Raw genomic sequence first — 20,522 nt, forward strand, 5'->3', positions numbered from 1 at the left:
TATCTTACACGCGTAACCCTTTGAAAATCTACCCCATGTGCATAAACATGATTTAATGTGTGTAAATGGCTGTTATAAAATTGGCACGTAAAAGTGCATGCTAACCCGGTTACGTGCGTGCTTTTAGGCACACTAGAGAGAGGCATTCCAAGTGGGAAGAACTGGAACTTCCATGCATACATTTTGATTTTTAAAAGTATGTGCATAAGTAATCCCCCACAAGTTACATCCTCCAAAGAGGAGGTGCAACTTTGTACTAACTAATCTGTACGTACTGGGCCAATTTCCTGAGCAAATCCAAAGGAAAATTATGTGCATAAGTTTGGCTTGGAAATGCTTGGGCAAAGTCCACACATAAAGTTATATGCAGACTTAGGTCCCATTCACACCAATTACTCACCCTGGGGGCAATTTGCAGACTGTCCTCACTGGAAGAATATTCATAGAAACATATAGAAACATAGAAATGACGGCAGAAGAAGACCAAACGGCCCATCCAGTCTGCCCAGCAAGCTATGCACTTGTTTTTTTTTTTTTTAATTTCTCTCATACTTCTGTTACTCTTGGCTCTTAGTAACCTTTTGGTTCTATTTCCCTTCCACCCGCACCATTAATGTAAAGAGCAGTGTTGGAACTGCATCCAAGTGAATATCTACCATAATTCGGGGTAGTAACCGCCGCAATAAGCAAGCTACACCCATGCCTTTGTTTACCCAGACTATGTAACTCAGTCCTCACAGAGAAAGTAGACATATACGTTCCCCTTGAAACTCGGCACGGATACACAGTACTCATAGACTTTTGCTCCTGCTTTTTGTGCAGGCAGACACAAAAATACAATCTGTGTGCATTATTTTCCAGTCCTTCCCCTAGCATACCCTCAGGAATGCCTTCCCCTAAATACAAATAAAGGAATGCATGTTGTTCAATACCACACCTCCGTTTAGCCATCAATGAGGAAGGGTCATTTTCAGATGGCCAATTTACACAAGTAGAGCACTGTTGAATCTTGGAAATCATGCAACCACTTATCAACTACAATTAAGCGTTTATGAAAACTAATTTTTTGCCACTCTATGTTGCATTAACATAGGTATCCTTAGAAACAACCATTCTCAAATCATCAACTTTAACTTATCATTAGGTGTTCTCACTTTTGACTTGGGGCATCTCTCTATCTATTGCAATGGATAATTCTCCAATGAGAATACACAGCTATGTCTGCACTACTGCTTAAATATAAATAATAATATTCAACTGTCCTTGAAGTGGATGGTTTTCAAACAGCCCATGTAGTTGTCATCTTTGTGAGAGCTTTTCATGCGCACAATTTCAGCACATTTTCAAAGAGAACCTACTTGCATGGTCTCTTTAAAAATTTGTGAGTGCAAAGTAAGTGCTCTAAAAGAGCCTGTATACTTTGCACTTCCTATCTGTGTGGGTGACGGAGGCAGGGGAGAAGGAGGGCATAATAGTGCATATACAATTGACAATCAAACCTATGCATGTTGTTTTCCATCACTGACCTAAACAGGCACACAGGAATGCCTCTGTTTCCCACTGCTAAAACTAAACATGCTGTTGAGACACACACACACCCTGCTCCAGCCGAAGGCCATTTTCAGCCTATTTCAAAATTGTGATGGTAACACGCGTAACCTGCCAGCTTTAGTACCTCAGGTACTAAAATAATAAGATGCATATTGAGGCAGCATTACCATGACTGCATTTAATACAGTACAACCATAATAATGCAGCTGTGTTGGGCAGCTACATTTTTCCTATTTTAACCAGCCCAAAGTGAAAAGACCATTTACATGGGTAATCAGCTTTGAAAATTGCTCTCATAAGGAAAGCTGCTGCTAGAAAATACAGCAGTGGGAGATGTGAAAATCCATTCATGCTTTAATCTAAAAAATTGTCAACAGTAAAACTGTAGCACAGTCCACTTAATGGTATTAAGAGCAAAGTTTAGAACTTTCTACAAAAATCCAAGTTCATAAAATGCACCTGCCATTTCTAAGGTGTAATAAACATTTCAGCATAAAGGAGGCTCTGGAAGGTCATGAATGAGGATGAAAGAGGGTAGTTTCAGGGCTAATCTAAGAAAATATTTCTTTTCTAAAATGGTGGTAGATGCATGAACAGCCTTCCAGTGGAAGTGGTGGAAACAATGACTATCTGAATTGAAGAAAACATGTGACAAGCACAGAAGATCTCTGATGGAATAATAGGGATCACAGAGCTGAGCAGTGGATGAGGATGGCTATATGGCCTTTATATGCCATCCTGTTCCTATGTTTCTATATACAAAATCTAGTTTATTCTTTTTCAAATTGCATAGTAGGGGTGTGCATTCGTTTTGAACTTAAATGGAAAACGCAACTTTTTTTTTTTTTTAACTTAAAAAAAAGATGAGGCTTAAACGATCGGATTTCCAACTTATTCAACATAGCCTTTTGGGCCTCGTTGGGCCCAAAAGGCACTTTTGGCCAGCTTGGGGGGGTCAGGAGGCCCCCCCAAGCTGGCCAAAAGTTCCTTTTGAGCCCAACGAGGGGTCCGGGAGCGAACCCGAGGGGAATCACGTGACGCCGCGTCACTCTGACGTGGCGCCGACGTCACGTGATTCCCCTCGGGTTCACTCCCAGAACCCTCGTTGGGCCCAAAAGGCACTTTTGGCCAGCTTGGGGGGGTCAGGAGGCCCCCCCAAGCTGGCCAAAAGTTCCTTTTGAGCCCAACGAGGGGTCCGGGAGCGAACCCGAGGGGAATCACGTGACGCCACGTCACTCCGACGTGACGCTGCGTCACTCCGACGTGACGCCGACGTCACGTGCTCCTTGCAAAGGAGTTCAGGAATGGCGTCCTGACCCCGCTGGACCACCAGGGAGTTTTGGTAAGTCTTGGGGGGGGGGGGGGATTAAGGCGGGTGAGGGGTTTAAATTTTTATTTGCACATATGGACATAGACTCAACTTATGGAATTCTCCATATGTCCATATTGACCGCAAATGGGACCCCCTTTCGACTTATGGACTTATGAACTTAAACTTTTGGTCTGCACAACCCTATTGCATAGCACAAATGATAATTTAAAAAATACAATTAAAAGGAGATTAAACTTTTAGTAACACTTTATTTACAGGTAAATTCCATCTTCTTGATAATTAAATTGTAGACAGTCTGCCTAAATTGTATTGATTGTATGCATTTAGAATACATAAAATGTGTAACATGCTGACATTTTAAAGCAAATTCATCCATTTAACCAGAGAACAGCTGCATAACTACTCTGAGGAGGGAGGGGCAGGTGAGAAGATAATTCAGCCATGACGCCTATAAAAATGTTTGGCATCTCTATTGTTACTACCAGTAATATTGCAAATTACTGCCAAATTGTGATGGTGGAGTGATGGTGATGGATGCCTGATCACTGGCAACTGGACCTAGACTAGCCATTTACTTCATATAGGTCCTTAAATTACTTTTGGTCACCACCAACCTAAGTCAAGATCTGAGTCAGGAACCTAAACATGAAGGGGAGGAGGAATGGGCTGAGAAATAGCAAAGCCAGGACTCAAATCCCACTTCACCCACCAACGCTCCTTGTGATCACTTTATCTCCCATTATATTAGTCACCCACTTAGATTGTAAACTCTTTGTGGAGGGACTTATCATACCTGGATATTTATCACCATAGCATAGCATGCATCTAGTAACATTATAAAAATGATAAGTATTTGTATATTGTTTAGGATTCTCTAACCCTGAGCAAATAACTTGAGCTATCCAGTCTCCCCCTTCCCATCCCCACCCCTTGTTCGTCCAATTTATTTGCAGACATTAAAATATAATTTTAAAAAATGCAAATGTAAATTACTTACTATTACACTCTTCACATAGCCAGCAGTTTCAAGTGTCTAATAAAGAGAAAGATTAGAACACACAGATCAGTTTAATATACATGGATATGCTGAACAGAAAAGTGGTCCCCAAGCCATCATAGATATACAGTCTAGTCCCAGCAGAAGCTGGGATCTCCTCAATATCCCTGTCACATTCTATGTCCCAGTAGTTCCCTGGTCTCTCCCATGCTACCCTCAGAAATTGTGACCTAGGGCCCACAATAACCAACACCCCCCCCCCCCCGGCTCCGGCATCCCCATAGTACCCAGCTGAACCCCCTACTGGATGTAAAATCCTAGGCTCCAGACTCCCCTTTCCAGAACTGCAGCCTAGGTGAATTTCAGGAAGAGTGGTATGACTTGGAGAGTGGTATGATTTGGAGGGGATTAGATGGACTGGAGAACGTTTGGTGATCTGTGTAAGCAGAGGGAGTATTAAGGAGTAGGAGTAGCTGCAAGTTGGCGAAAGCTCAAGGAGGCCAAAGAAGGCTGCCACGGTGAGCCATGACTTTCTAGACTCAGGGATACACAGGAGTTTTGACCTGTCTGTGAGTCTAAGCTGCAATGTGGGGGTCAATTGGCAGTGTGAGGGAACCATGAATGGGCTAACGGTAAGCTCTGGAGTTGGAAAGTGAGTCAGTGATAGGGCCATTTTAGGAGGGGGCATCAAGAGATCTTAAGTACCTTGATATGCATGTTAGCTCCATGGTTAAGGATAAAGGCCCAGCGGTATATTCACATTGAAGATGTGGGGGGATAGGAAGAATCATACACAGATGACTGATTGCATCAGGGGGTCCAGGTGTGAGGCTAGGAGGCCCAGAAGCCTGATTATGGTTGAGGAGGGAGATTGTGGGCCAAGATGCCCAATCTTGGGCGGCGGAGCATGGGTGGGAGCGAGAGGTCAGAAGCTCAGAGTCCTAGTTATGTTGGGAGGGACACCTATTTGGCAGGACACACATAATTGGGAGTTAATTTTGAAATAGCACACCTACATTTGAAATCATTAGATACACAAGTTACATCAATTTTCAGAGCAAATTTAAATGCAGAAGTTTGCCTTAAAAATTATCTCATTAAATCTACCCTCATACAATTACAACTGCTATAATTTGTGCACAGATTTTTTTGAGAAAAATTTCCTGCATACTTTTGAAAATGCAAACATATGAGTATAAATGCAAACTCTTCCTCATCCCCACCTCCAGGAATGCCTCTTCTCAATATAGGTAAACTTATTTGCATAATGATATATGTGCTTAAGTTTACTCATGTATCGGGAGGGCAAGTTAGTAAAAGACCATTTCTGGGGTTAAGTACTGATTTAGAACTCTTCTGCATTTCCAAAAAAATACATTTTCAAATTTTAAAACTGATATAAAAGAAATAATAACAATATAATTGGGTTTTATTGAGATGTAAGTCACAATTAACATGATGGAGAGCTGAGGCCTAAAAATGATGGCACCTTTTGCACCTTGTGCCATTCTAAGTCTGTGCTGAAACTACTTGTGTTCAGTTCAATGTCCCTCCCGACGCAGTTATTCGAAGAACAGTTCCCTGTGGGGGGAGCGTGGAAACTGGATTAAAAATGCACTATTGACATCCTTAAGTTTCAATAAATTATACACTTTATTATTAGTGAGTACATAGTGGACTCTATGAATCTTTGACCATCCTCCTTTCCTATTGGGACCTTTTTAACTTTGCCAAGCAGGGCTCAGAGTGCCAAGTCTGTCCACACAGCAAACTAAAGCCATGCGACAAGTGACTGATTAAGCCAAGGATGTCAGGAAGCTTCCCTGGGAAGGATGGTAAAATGATATCAGGGAGGTTACAACGAGAGGAAAAGAAGACATTATCTTCCACATCCTCTTCTTAATTTTTTCTGCAAGATTAACACTGCTTTATTTATTTATATGAATTCATTTATGTTTGTATTTTACCTTTCAGACAATGCACCCAAAGCGGAAAACAAAACAAATACATTCAAAACAATAAAAGGTAAATTTTAAAAGCCTGGTGAGTGTCAAAAGCAGGAGACACTCACCCAAGTCAGGCTGGCGTGCGCCAAGCAGATTGTAAAAGCCGCCTGGATACGAGCGTGCTAGCTGCCACGCACACAAATGAAAAGTTCCAAAAAGGAGGCGGAGCAGAGCTATGGTCGGGGTGGGGCATGGGCATTCCTGGATTTTAACTTGAAATTAGCGTGTAAATACGTACACGCACAGGCATGCACTGGGGTCCCCCTGCTGCATCACTTTGCTTCTCCTACGGATAACTTGCAAGTTATAAAATAAAGATAAACAGACACATCTGCGGGGTTTTAAGGGTCGGGGCTAATGAGGAAGAAGTCAGGCTATTAAACTAGGGGTTTTTGAAAGTTCTAGCTCTTACCTGGGTGAACTGGGAATGAACTGGGAAAAACTGGTAATGGCATTGGCGCCCGTGTGTTTTAAATTCCCCCTACTCGCACGGTAGAAGTGGTACTTCCTTGCATAGGCACGTGCCCACTTAAGATTGCACGCACTCGGGCATACGGTCAGGCTGTTTTAGAACATGTGCGCATATATGTGCGCATGTTATAAAATGGCCGCCTCCCTGGGCGCGGGCCGAGGAATGCGTGCACATGTGCGCCCGCGTACCTGTTTAAAATGACATGTGCCTGCCAAATAAAATAAACTACAAAAATCACTTCAGCAGGAAGCAAGGGGAGCTACACAGTGGTGGCAGTACCCTGGCCAGAATGTGGGCATCCTCGATCCGGGGAAATATGTTCAGTTCAAGTACAAGGGCTGTTTGCAACAATTGCAAGTTGCATGTGTTTGGGTGACTAGGGGGTTTGTGGCAGGTTTTAAACAGAATGCCAGACTGTTGGAGCATACATGGAGCTTCTTCCTTCTATGCAGGCCATTTATCTTTTTTTTCAGACCATGTTAAATAATTACTTCTTTTGTCCAACATCTACACTGGGGCAAATTTTATTTGAGGATTCCCCCCTCCCTCCCACCCCAAGATGCTAAAATTATTTGGGGTGAATCAACCCCACTGGACCTGATTTAGCAAAAGTTATTTATTCACCATTCTGTTGCTAAATTAGCCCCCAGTTTTGAATACGTATCTTTAACAATATCACAGCCTTCTGCAAAAACCATTCCATACAAATGTTTTCTGGATTCTCGTTTTACTGTGATTATAAAGGTGGGGGCTCTTCTCAAAACCATCCGCCATGTTTGGTTCATAAACACGGCTGGGCTTCAGAATGGGTGGCAGCTCATTTTGATTAAATACCTTATAAAGTTCATCTATGATATTTTGCTGTTCAATAACTTGTAGCCTCAAAAACTCTACTTCTCTTTCTTCTTGGCTCTGGTCCAGGTCATTTAAAGAACTTGGTCTCCTTATGGTCCCAGCTCTTTGTCTCTAAACAAACCAAAGAAGATCATGTCATGATGGACTAAGAACTTTCCTATAAGCACAGCACATTTCCTTACTGTTCTTCTTTTTATCACAGAAAGCAGGTGGCAGGCACACATGCATATAATTATGAATGCTACAAAAGGAATAAAGTCAGGTCTTGCAGGCTTGTTGGAATTCTTGTTCCCCCAAATCATGGAGAGGACAGATAAAGAGCCATCCCCAGATGAGATGAGGCAGTCTGCTTCAACAGTGGGCACTATCTAGTTATCTATCAAGGAAAGATGTTGCCATCGGCTTTTGAGAAAACTCTCCATATTCCTTGATTTTAAAACAGTGAAAATCCTGACTGTAGTGAATTCAATTAAAAAAAAAAAAACTAAGTGAAGAGAATTAGCAAAATAAAAGCAAAACTGAAAATGACATGCTCCCTTAATCTTCTCTCTCTTGCAATGATGTTAACGAGAAGACAAATATGCCACAATGGGATCCAACTAAACAAATAAGGTTAATTAATACTAAATTTCTAGAAAAATGTCAAACATTAGTTGGACTAAAACTAAAGTCATAGCTTTTGAAATATCTATATAACTTTAATTATTAAAAACAAAAACAAAACAAATTTTTTTTGTGTGTAATATTATAGTACATGTCTACTTTCCCTTTGCAAATTATCCCACCAAAACTACCTGTACACATTTACACCTGCTCATGTGTATACTTAGGGGGTAGATTTTAAAAGACGGGCCAATTTTATAACATGCGCGAGTCAACGCCCGCATGTTATAAAATATGATATTGGCATACACGTGTGTGGGCAGGTCGCAACTTGTGCACACAAGTGGGGGTGATTTTTAAAAAATCCGTACGGTGATGCAATCAAGCCATTCCTATTTTCCTCTCAGTCCACTCCAATTAAAGAGCATACTGGGAAGGAGCTTCCCTAACCCCCTACCTACTCTTCCTCCTTTTTCCCCTCTCCCCTCTCCCCCCAACCCATAAACCTATCCTATATACCCTCATTTTTTTAAATTTTGGAACTTACATGTACCCAGGAGTAGCAGTAAGTTCGGCAGCCAGCTTGTGCTTCACCGGGACAGGGCCTATTGGCACTGTCCTGGCCGGCCCCCGCCCTGCCCCCACCCCGCCCAGATCCTATCCCTGGTCTGCCCCTTTTGCTTCCAGCCAGTCTTCGGCGTGTACACGGATATATGTGCATGGTCATGGCCCTTTAAAAATCCCTGTGGCACACAAGTGGCCAGGCCACGCCCATATCTCCCGAGCACTGTCATTTGAAAATTTAGTCATTAAGGAGTTACCCATGTAAATGCAACATAATGGCTTTTGAAAATTCAATGGCATATATTGTAGTAAGAGATGACTTACATGGGTAAAGTACATTTACACATGTAAACAGGAAAATTGGTTCTTACCTGCTAATTTTCATTCCTGTAGTACCATGGATCAGTCCAGACAGTGGGTTGAGCCTCCTGTCCAGCAGAGGGAGACAGAAAAAAACTGAAAAGGTATCCTATATCAGGACAGTGCTCACCCTGCATCCCTTCAGTTTAATCGATATCAAAGCAGCCAAAATAGCATAGAGAACCAGGAAATGATCACGCAAGTAAACTGTAACTATCAAAATGAAACAAGAAATTCAAACATGTATGAAAAATGCTTTTACACAGCTATCATTATATATATATATAGCAGATACCTCCGGTGCCTTACAATTCGGATGAACTTCCAGTGTCTTAAAGCTCAAATAGGAAGTAGAGAATCCCAAAAAGAACCTGTGAAAGAAAAGCTCCGAGCGGACATAGCAATGTAGATGTATTCAGGGCGGGATTCTGGACTGATCCGTGGTACTACAGGAACGAAAATTAGCATGTAAGAACCAATTTTCCGTTCCCTGTATGTACCCGGATCAGTCCAGACAGTGGGATATACCAAAGCTTCCCTAAACAGGGTGGGATCGAGACAGTCCCGCTTGAAGTACTTGTCTGCCGAAAGAGCCAAAGACTGGCGCCAGAACATCGAGGCAATAATGACGCGCAAAGGTATGTAGGGATTTCCAAGTAGCTGCTCTGCAGATTTCTTGCGGTGAGACTGACTGACTCTCTGCCCAAGTGGTAGCCTGAGAACGTAAAGAGTGAGCCTTTAAGTCCTCCGGAACCGACCGGCCCCGACAAATATACACCGACGCAATCGCCTCTTTTAGCCAGTGAACGATAGTAGCTTTAGAAGCCTTATTCCCCTTATTCGGCCTGCTCCATAAGACAAAGAGATGATCAGAGACTCGAAAATCATTTGTCATCTGCAAATATTGCAGTAGGACCCTCTTTCTATCAAGGCGCCATAGATCCGCGCCAGGCGTGTTTGCAATGTCCTCTTGAGAAAAAGCAGAGAGCTCCACTGACTGATTTACATGAGAGGAGGACACGTTTGGCAGGGAAGATGGGACTGTTTGGAGGGAAACACCTAAATCAGAAAAGCGAAGGAAAGGCTCCCTACAAGACAGGGCTTGGAGCTTGGACACTCTCCTGGCTGAGGAAATAGAGACCAGAAAGACAGTCTTAAGGGTCAGATCCTTAAGTATGGCTTGCCGAAGAGATTCGAAGGGCGCCTCGCAAAGAACGCAGAGAACCAAGTTAAGGCTCCATGACAGACAAGTAGCCCGGGCAGGCGGGTTCAAGTGCTTAGCCCCCCTGAGGAACCGAATGACATCTAGATGGGTCGCCAACGCGTTTCCATCAACCCGCCCAAGGAGGGAACAGAGCGCCAAAACCTGTACCCGCAAGGAATTGAAAGACAAACCTTTGGAGAGACCATTCTGCAGGAAGGAGAGAACCTGGGACACCGAATCCTTACACGCCGGAACTCCGGCTCAGCGCACAGTCTCAAACACTCTCCATACCTAAATATAAGCCAGAGAAGTAGAAGTCTTACGGGCCCGCAACAGAGTGGAGATAACCTCCTCCTTATAACCCTTCTTCCTTAGACGACGCTGCTCAAAAGCCGGGCCGCTAGAGCAAAGCGATCTGCCTGATCGAAAAATACTGGACCCTGACAGAGCAGGTTTGGCAGATGGCCAAGGTGGAGAGGACCGTCCGAAGTGAAGTTCACCAGATCTGCAAACCATGGTCTCAGAGGCCACTCCGGTGCCACGAGGACGACCGGCCCTCTGTGGAGTTATATTCTTCTGAGTACCTTTCCCACCAGAGGCCAAGGTGGGAACACGTAAAGAAGGACATTGTGAGGCTAGGGTAGGACCAGTGCATCCACTCCTTCTGAGTGGTGCTCCCTTCTGTGGCTGAAGAATCTGGGGGCTGTTGCATTGCTCAGAGTAGTCATCAGGTCTAAGTGAGGGATCTTCCCCCCCCCCCCCCACTTGTGCATGATCAAATCTATCACCTCTCCGGACCACTCCCACTCTCCGGGGTCTAGATACTGATGACTCAGGAAGTCGGCTTGAGTGTTCTCCTTCCCCGCAATGTGGGAGGCTGCTAGCCATTCCAGATGGCGCTCCGCCCAGGCTAGCAGCTTGCTGGCTTCCAGGGCAACCGGACGACTCCTGGTGCCTCCCTGGTGATTGATATAAGCTACCGTGGTGGAATTGTCGGAGAGGACTCGCACAGCTTTGCAATGGATCAAGGGCAGAAAAGTCTTGAGAGCCAGATGGACCCCTCGGGGCTCCAGACGATTGATGTGCCACTGAGACTGGATTGGGGTCCATCGTTCCTGGGTAGACAGATTCTGACACACCACTCCCCAGCCGGAGAGGCTGGCATCCGTTGTCACAACAATCTACTGAGGTGTCAGCAAGGGCATCCCCTTCAACAGGTGGGCAATAGAGCGCCACCATTGCATGCTGTCGATGGTAATATCGGAAAGTGGTAAGGGTATCTGAAACTCCTCAGAGACCGGCTTCCAGCGGGATAGCAAAGCTTTCTGCAAAGGACGCATATGCGCAAAGGCCCAGGAAACCAAATCTATAGTTAAAGCCATAGTGCCCAGAACCTGGAGATAATCACAGGCCGTAGGGACCATGAGAGATAATAGATGTTGGACTTGACCCATGAGCTTGAGTGCATGGGCCTCGGGTAACAGAACTTTGTCCACACGCATGTCGAAGCGTGCTCCTAAGAATTCAAGGACCTGAGAGGGCTTGAGGTTGCTCTTTGAGAAATTGACTATCCACCCGATGGAGGTGAGAACCGACAAGACCCGGTTGACCGCTATCACGCACAGGTCCTCCGACTTTGCCCGAATGAGCCAGTGTCCAGGTACAGGTGGATTAGGACTCCCTCCCACCGGAGGAAGGCCGCCACTACTACCATGATCTTGGCAAAAGTGCGTGGCGCGGTGGCAAGACCGAATGGGAATGCTCAAAACTGAAAATGTCATCCCAGGATGTTGAGACTGTTATTATTGAACTTAATTGACAAGCTAGAAGTTAGCAATCTATAATAAATCTGCTGTTAGTTAGACTGCGGAGTAGCAATCTGTTATTAATGGCTCCTAAAGAAGGAGGAGTCAGCAATCTTGTAGTGTCTCAGATATTGTCTTGCTAAGGAGTAGTAATCTGTAATGAATCTGATATAGTTGTGGGTGGATCCCTGGGCCGGTGGCAGATGACCACGCCCCCGGGAGGATATCCCAAGAGGGACCACCGGCTAGGCTTGAGTATGGAGACAGACACATATTAGTTCTTTTATTAAACAGGTTTTTGAAACCACCAGAGGTGGCAGTAGTGAGCTGATATGTCCAGCAGGGCTGTAGTCCTTCAGGTACTGGAACAGCGATCCAGGATGGCTGAGCTGTTGAGAAACTGTAGAAAGGGAGTAGGCAGAATAGGCAGAGTTCATGAACAGAACTAGATGACAAAACTCATATAAGGTTTCAAGGAAGCTCAAGAGCTGGAAAGGTTTAGGCCCTCGAGGAGTGAGTACCTGGTTCCAGGGAAAGCTCTGAGAGAGCGATGGTAACTCACAATTGTTTGTAGCAGCGATAGCTTCCAAGCAGTAGAGAATCTTCAGAGTGTCTAGGAACATGGGCCCTCGAGGAGCGAGTACCCGTTCCTATCTGTAATCTGAAAGTAAAGAAAAAGAGCGAGGCCCCCGAGGAGTTTGTACCTCTGGTAAGTCCGAAGAGGCAGAGTAGCTTGAGAGGTGTAGCCATAAGCAATCCCCTTGCTAACTCAGTTAGATAGTGAAATAGAGACCTTTAAATATTGGAAGCGGATGACGTCATCTCAGGGGGATGTCCCTGAGGTTCGCGCACTTGCTGGTACTTCAATCAGAGAGCGCGCGTGCCCTAGGTCTTCAGGCAACATGGTGGAACTGCAAAGTCGAGCCGGTCCGGCAACGCCAGAGAGAGACAGCATGGAGACGCCGCGGCAGCCAGCCGTCCATCAGACCCGGAGGGAGTCACCACAAAGGTAACGAGGGTGGAGTGAGGATGTCGAGCAGTGACGGTTGCAACAGTACCTCCCTTCAAAGGGCGACCTCCTCTTCGGGTACCGGGCTTAGGTTTGGAAGGATGCGCGAAGTGGAACTGATGAAGCATCTCTTTGTCCAAGATATTGGTCTGAGGCTCCCAAGAGATTAAATTGGGGCCGAAGCCTTCCCAAATCAGAAGGTATTCTAAAGTCTTGCCTCTGTTACAAACATCCAGAATCTCTTTGATCTTAATTTCTAAGTCGTCTTCTGCACTGATGACAGGTGGATCTTGAGATTCGGAAGAATCTTGCAGAGTGTAATTGATGATATCTTCAGCAATGGTTTGAGCTGCTGTGGACGTCACTGAAGGTTTCAGTGGAAGTGGTGATGTTAGGGTATGTCCAAGACCCACTTCTAAAGATGACTCTCCAGTAGAAGTTGCTGGATGAGAGATGAAGTAGAATTCAGCAGTAATAAGTAGCTGCTATGGACGTCACTGAGGCTTCAGCGGAAGTGGCGATGTTGGGGTACGTCCAAGATCCACTTCTAGAGATGGTGGCATTACCAGCGGAAACAGACTAGCTGGTTGCCAGAGATATCTTCTTTGGATCTATTATGTGCTGTGGCTCATCAGACACATCCTCCGAATGGATGGAACGTGACAGATATCTCTAAGTTTATAATCCGTAAATGCGGATAGATGTTGAACGCCTTTGAGCCAAGGTGAACGTAGAAGGCTCTATGAATATCAGCAGCCATGAGTTGAACTGCTGTGGATGTCAATGAGATCTTCAGGAGAAGTGGCAATGTAAAGGAACATCCAAAGCCCACTTCCAAGTTGTGATGCAATAATGGATCTTCTAATTTGTCGAAGGGACTCCTCAGGTCTTCCACTAGACGTCTGAGAATAAGGTTGCCTCCTGCCCCTGAGTCCATCAGGGCAGGAGTCTGAACAGTAGCCGGTTCACGGAGACTGGAAGAGAGGGCGGAGGAGAAAACGCAGTATGGCCCAAGAACAGTCCTCCCATGGGACTCAGGCCCGTCCGTTTCCCGGACAAAATGGCATGTAGAGACATCATGGTCAGGCTGACCACAGTAGATGTACAAGCCGCATTTCTTCTGAAATCTTCTCTCCTTGGAGGTCAGGTGTCCATGACCAAGTTGCATCGGTTCATCTTTATCAGCAGCAGAAGTTACTGGAACCATCCGAGGTGCAGTGGTAGTACTAGACATTGATAAGTACTAGACATTGATAAGACAGGCTAAGAGAGAATTTGAAAAGAAGTTGGCTGTAGAGGCAAAAACTCACAGTAAAAACTTTTTTAAATATATCCGAAGCAGAAAGCCTGTGAGGGAGTCAGTTGGACCGTTAGATGATCGAGGGGTTAAAGGGGCACTTAGAGAAGATAAGGCCATCGCGGAAAGATTAAATGATTTCTTTGCTTCGGTGTTTACTGAAGAGGATGTTGGGATGGTACCCGTAATGGAGAAGGTTTTCATGGGTAATGATTCAGATGGACTGAATCAAATCACAGTGAACCTAGAAGATGTGGTAGGCCTGATTGACAAACTGAAGAGTAGTAAATCACTGGACCGGATGGTATACACCCCAGAGTTCTGAAGGAACTAAAAAATGAAATTTCAGACCTATTAGTAAAAATTTGTAACTTATCATTAAAATCATCCATTGTACCTGAAGACTGGAGGATAGCAAATGTAACCCCAATATTTAAAAAGGGCTCCAGGGGCGATCCGGGAAACTACAGACCGGTTAGCCTGACTTCAGTGCCAGGAAAAATAGTGGAAAGTGTTCTAAACATCAAAATCACAGAACATATAGAAAGACATGGTTTAATGGAACAAAGTCAGCATGGCTTTACCCAGGGCAAGTCTTGCCTCACAAATCTGCTTCACTTTTTTGAAGGAGTTAATAAACATATGGATAAAGGTGAACTGGTAGATATAGTATACTTGGATTTTCAGAAGGCGTTTGACAAAGTTCCTCATGAGAGGCTTCTAGGAAAAGTAAAAGTCATGGGATAGGTGGCGATGTCCTTTCGTGGATTGCAAACTGGCTAAAAGACAGGAAACAGAGAGTAGGATTAAATGGGCAATTTTCTCAGTGGAAGGGAGTGGACAGTGGAGTGCCTCAGGGATCTGTATTGGGACCCTTACTGTTCAATATATTTATAAATGATCTGGAAAGAAATATGACGAGTGAGATAATCAAATTTGCAGATGACACAAAATTGTGCAGAGTAGTTAAATCACAAGCAGATTGTGATAAATTGCAGGAAGACCTTGTGAGACTGGAAAATTGGGCATCCAAATGGCAGATGGAATTTAATGTGGATAAGTGCAAGGTGATGCATATAGGGAAAAATAACCCATGCTATAATTACACAATGTTGGGTTCCATATTAGGTGCTACAACCCAAGAAAGAGATCTAGGTGTCATAGTGGATAACACATTGAAATCGTCGGTTCAGTGTGCTGCGGCAGTCAAAAAAGCAAACAGAATGTTGGGAATTATTAGAAAAGGAATGATGAATAAAACGGAAAATGTCATAATGCCTCTGTATCGCTCCATGGTGAGACCGCACCTTGAATACTGTGTACAATTCTGGTCGCCGCATCTCAAAAAAGATATAATTGCGATGGAGAAGGTACAGAGAAGGGCTACCAAAATGATAAGGGGAATGGAACAACTCCCCTATGAGGAAAGACTAAAGAGGTTAGGACTTTTCAGCTTGGAGAAGAGACGACTGAGGGGGGATATGATAGAGGTGTTTAAAATCATGAGAGGTCTAGAACGGGTAGATGTGAATCGGTTATTTACTCTTTCGGATAGTAGAAGGACTAGGGGACACTCCATGAAGTTAGCATGGGGCACATTTAAAACTAATCGGAGAAAGTTCTTTTTTACTCAACGCACAATTAAACTCTGGAATTTGTTGCCAGAGAATGTGGTTCGTGCAGTTAGTATAGCTGTGTTTAAAAAAGGATTGGATAAGTTCTTGGAGGAGAAGTCCATTACCTGCTATTAAGTTCACTTAGAGAATAGCCACTGCCATTAGCAATGGTTACATGGAATAGACTTAGTTTTTGGGTACTTGCCAGGTTCTTATGGCCTGGATTGGCCACTGTTGGAAACAGGATGCTGGGCTTGATGGACCCTTGGTCTGACCCAGTATGGCATTTTCTTATGTTCTTATGTTCTTAGCCTGTTTCAACCCAAGTAACACCTTAGGCCGGAGTTCCTTAACCTTGACTCGGAGCCGGTGATCAATCCGAATGGCCAAGCCTATTAATTCGTCCAGCGAGTCAGGTGTCTGGCGAGTGGCCAGCTCGTCCTTTAAGCGGGTATTCAGGCCTCTACAGAAGAGAGTCTTGAGACATTTGGGGTCCTAGCGAAGTTCTGCTGCAAGAGTCTTGAATTCTATGGCGAATTCAGCCAGTGATCTGTTGCCTTGCTACAAGTCCACCAAAGCAAAACCGGCAATAGAAATAAGCAGGGTCATAAAAGAAGGATTTAAACAAATCCATAAATCCTTCTATGTCCTGCAAAATAGGGTCCTTGTATTCCCACAAGGTAGATGCCCATGACAGGGCTCTTCCATCCAAGTATGACAGGATGTAGGTGGTCTTCGAAATAAAGTTGGCTGTAAGGTGAAGTGCATTCAGCACTGGTTCAGAAAGTCCCGGGTCTTCAGGATTTCTCCGGAAAAGCAGATAGGAGCTGCCAGTGGTACAGCAGCCTTTAAAGTTATCTCCTGTAACTGACCTTCTTGGTTAGAAGCTGTGCCTTGTATCTTCTGTGTGTGTAGCTGATGAAATGCTGCAGTAAGTTTCTCCAAAGTTTCTTGCTGCTCTGAGATGCGTTGGGCCAGGCCCGGTATAGCCTGCAAAGCAGAGAGATGTGCCGGATCCATAGAGTGAACAACATCCCATAGTTTAAGCCAGATCCACTGGAGTTAACAACATCCCATAGTTTAAGCCGGATCCACTGGAGTTAACAACATCCCATATTTTTAAGCCAGATCCACTGGAGTTAGCAATCTGTTATTATTGAGCTTAGTTGACAAGATAGGAGTTAGCAATCTGTAATAAATCAGCTGACAGTTAGACTGTGGAGTAGCAATCTGTTATTAATGGCTCCTAAAGAAGGAGGAGTCAGCAATCTTGTAGTGTCTCAGATATCGTCTTGCTAAGGAGTAGCAATCTGTAATGAATCTGATATAATTGTGGCTGGATCCCTGGGCCAGTGGCAGATGACCACTCCCCCAGGAAGATATCCCGAGAGGGACCACCGGCTTGGCTTGAGTATGGAGACAGACACACATTAGTTCTTTTATTAAACAGGTTTTTGAAACCAGCAGAGGTAGCAGTAGTGAGCTGATATGCCCGGCAGGGCTATAGTTCCTCAGGTACTGGAACAGCGATCCAGGATGGCTGAGCTGTTGAGAAACTGTAGAAAGAGAGTAGGCAGAGTTCATGAACAGATCTAGATGACAAAACTCACATAAGGTCTCAAGAAAGCTCAGAAGCTGGAAAGGTTTAAGCCCTTGAGGAGCGAGTACCTGGTTCCAGGGAAAGCTCTGAGAGAGCGATGGTAACTCACAATTGTTTGTAGCAGCGATAGCTTCCAAGCAGTAGAGAATCTTCAGAGTGTCTAGGAACATGGGCCCTCAAGGAGTGAGTACAGGTTCCTATCTGTAATCTGAAAGTAAAGAAAAAGAGCGAGGCCCCGGAGGAGCGGGTACCTCTGGTAAGTCCGAGAAGGCAGAGTACCTTGGGAGGTGTAGCCATAAGAAATCCCCTTGCTAACTCAGTTAGATAGTGAACTAAAGACCTTTAAATATTGGAAGCGGATGACGTCATCTCAGGGGGATGCCCCTGAGGTTTGCGCTCTTGCTGGTATTTCAATCAGAGCGCGCGCACGCACCCTAGGTCTTCAGGCAACATGGCGGAACTGCAACGTCGAGCCAGTCTGGGACGCCGGAGGGAGACAGCATGGAGATGCCGCAGCAGCCAGCCTTCCATCAGACCCGGAGGGAGTCGCCACAGAGGTAAAGAGGGCGGAGTGAGGACGTCGAGCAGCGACGTTCGCAACAGAGACGAAGAAATCTCTGGTGTTCCTGGCGGACCAATGTGAAGGTAGGCCTCCGTCGGGTCGAGAGAAGCAAGGAATGCCCCTGTATGAACCGTCGCTATGACCGCCCTCAGGGTCTCCATCCGAAAATGGGTAACCTTTAGGGCCTTGTTGACTCTCTTGAGGTCCAGGATCGGTTGAAATGAGCCGTCCTTTTTGGGGACAACGAAGTAGATGGAATACTGGCCGGATCCCTGTTCCTGGAGGGGGACCGGGACTATGGCGCCGAGCGCTTGAAGCCTGTCGAGAGTCTGGCACACCGCTGAGCGCTTCCGAGTTCCGCAGGGAGAGATCAAGTACAGGTCGAGGAGATCCCACTGATACAAAGTAATTTTGGCTCATTCCTCAAGAAATAGGGGCAGCCGCCCACCTAAGTCTGGAACGGAGGAATGGGCAGACCGTATCTCATTGTGAGGACTTTGCGGTGGTGCCTTGATGGGTACCGTCTCAGAAGGGCCGTCTGCCCCGAAAGGAGTGAGACCATGATAGAGACCTAGTGGAGGTGTTTCGTTGAAAAGCTCCACGCGGCTTGTTGTACCTGCGCTGCCCCCGGAAACGAGAGCGTGACGGAAAAAAAGGATCTGGACTGCTTGGGGCGGTCCTCCAGTAGCTTATGAACCTTGTTGTCACCCAAGGATTTGATAAGCTGGTCCAGGTCTTCGCCAAAAAGTAACTTACCCTTGAAGGGTAGAGTGCCCAACTGCGATGTAGAAGAGGAGTCTGCAGCCCAATCGCCTGGCTGACACCACTGAGACCATAGCTCTGGCTTGCACCCAGAGGAGATCATAGAGAGCATCAGCCCCATACGCAATCGCGCCTTCCAGCCTTTCTGCCTGTTCTGCCTCTGCAGACGGGAGGTCCTGGGTGCTGAGTAATTGTTGAACCCACCTGAGGCTTGCCCGCTGCACGAGACTGCTACAGACTGTGGAGACCGAACCCCGAGCTCCACCAGGACTGCAGGAATGAGGGGTTCCAACTCCTCCCTCTGGAACAGCGTACCACCTGAGGGTCATCACCCTCCAAAGAAGCCTGTTGCCTGTTTCCTTTGCTCCTCATCCATGCCCCCCCCCCCCCCAGGAGGGGGAGGAGAGGCTCCTGCACCCGCAGCCGCACTGCCCGGCACCTCCGGAGTGGCAGACCCTTCTGAAACCACCGTGCCTTTTAATTTCGCGACCCTTAGAGATGCGGGAACATTGGCACGCTTGGCTACCTTGGGGGGCGGTCCCTGCGTAGGTCTGACTGGCAAGGCACCACCTTGCAGAGACCTGGAAGCCAAAAAGGCTTTATGCATAAGGAGGACAAAATCTAAAGAAAAGGAAACAGAATCAACATCCTGATCTGGAAAAGCAGTGTCCTCCTGTAAAAAAAACCTGATCCTGAGCTGCATTCTCATCAGGAGTTGCAGGGACTGGATACAATGCTGGAGGAAGCTCCCCCTCCCCCACAGCCCTTGCCTGAGCTGCATGACATGTGCTTAAGACATGTGCTTGCTTAAGATGGCTGCCATCCCTGCACTGAGGGAGAAAAGACCAGGTCTGAGCTCCTGCGGAGCCTGACGTTTTTGAGCCCCACGAGGCTTGGCTGTTGCTGCAGACCCTGAAAAAGAGCTGCCCACCCCCCCTGGAAGGCACCTCGAGCAAATCCCAGTCCTAGAAAACCACATGGCCGATTCCTCACATGCTATACACCAGGATGGCTGCGGCACGGTGGGGGGGGGGAAAAACGGCTCACAAAACACGAAATCGGCCAAAAATGCGGCGATTCAGGTGGGCAGGGGTCCTGGATTGCAGCTGACCAAAAAATAAAAATTGTTTTTTGTTTTTTTTTACACAGTGCTTAGACACACACGGGTGAAGAGAGGGACTGGACCACCAGTAATCACTTCCCCGGCTGCTTACCTTGCTGAAGCCTGCAATGAAAAGCGTGGGTAAGTTGTGCCACAGATGGTCTTTTTTTTTTTTTTTTTCAAAGAAACGAGCAGAGGAATGGGAGCCTCTCTGCTAAAAGACCTGAGGCAGATGCGAAAAGGAGGAATGACTGGACCACCAGTATCATCTCTCTAAGCCAGGCAAGTGGTCACCGGGAAAAGGGGTCCCAGGCTGAGTACTGAAGGGGAAAATCCCCCCTGGGACCCCGTGAGACAGAGCTGTCTTACATAGACAAGAAGTTTGATTTCCTTCAAATTCTTTTTTTTACATATAGAAATTAATCAATACTTGCTTGATCCTGGAAACAATCAGAAGAAGAAAGAAAGAAATCACCACAGTGTGGAAAACAGAGAAAGCTAGGGAACCACAGGTTCAACTGCATGCCTCTGCAGGGAGTCAGAGAAATACTGAAGGGACGCAGGGTGAGCACTGTCTTGATACAGGATACCTTTTCAGTTTTTCTCTGTCTCCCTCTGCTGGACAGGAGGATCAACCCACTGTCTGGACTGATCCAAGTTCGTACAGGGAATTCAGTTTTAAGCCTGTAAATGCTTTTGAAAATCAGGCGCATTGATGTTTTTCCTGGAAAATTAAGTACATCATTTTGAAAATGTAAAACATGTGTGTGTAAGTGCATCTCCCCCTCCCCCCCAATTCCACCCTGGAAATGCTTCTGGTCAAT

At 45.7% G+C, this 20,522-nt stretch overlaps 1 protein-coding gene across 1 annotated transcript in view; it reads right to left on the minus strand.

Moving 5' to 3' along the window:
• JAKMIP3 (Janus kinase and microtubule interacting protein 3) overlaps positions 1–20,522 on the minus strand; it is a 264,240-nt gene that overhangs the window by 60,654 nt on the left and 183,064 nt on the right. Inside the window, exons 6-7 of the mRNA XM_029610721.1 lie at positions 7,194–7,325; positions 3,882–3,917 (exon numbers count right to left, since the gene is read on the minus strand). Coding sequence (XP_029466581.1) covers positions 3,882–3,917; positions 7,194–7,325 — 168 coding nt within the window. The remainder of the gene's footprint in view (positions 1–3,881; positions 3,918–7,193; positions 7,326–20,522) is intronic.

Source organism: Rhinatrema bivittatum, chromosome 7 (genome assembly GCF_901001135.1).
Source record: "Rhinatrema bivittatum chromosome 7, aRhiBiv1.1, whole genome shotgun sequence".
Taxonomy (NCBI): Eukaryota; Metazoa; Chordata; class Amphibia; order Gymnophiona; family Rhinatrematidae; genus Rhinatrema; species Rhinatrema bivittatum.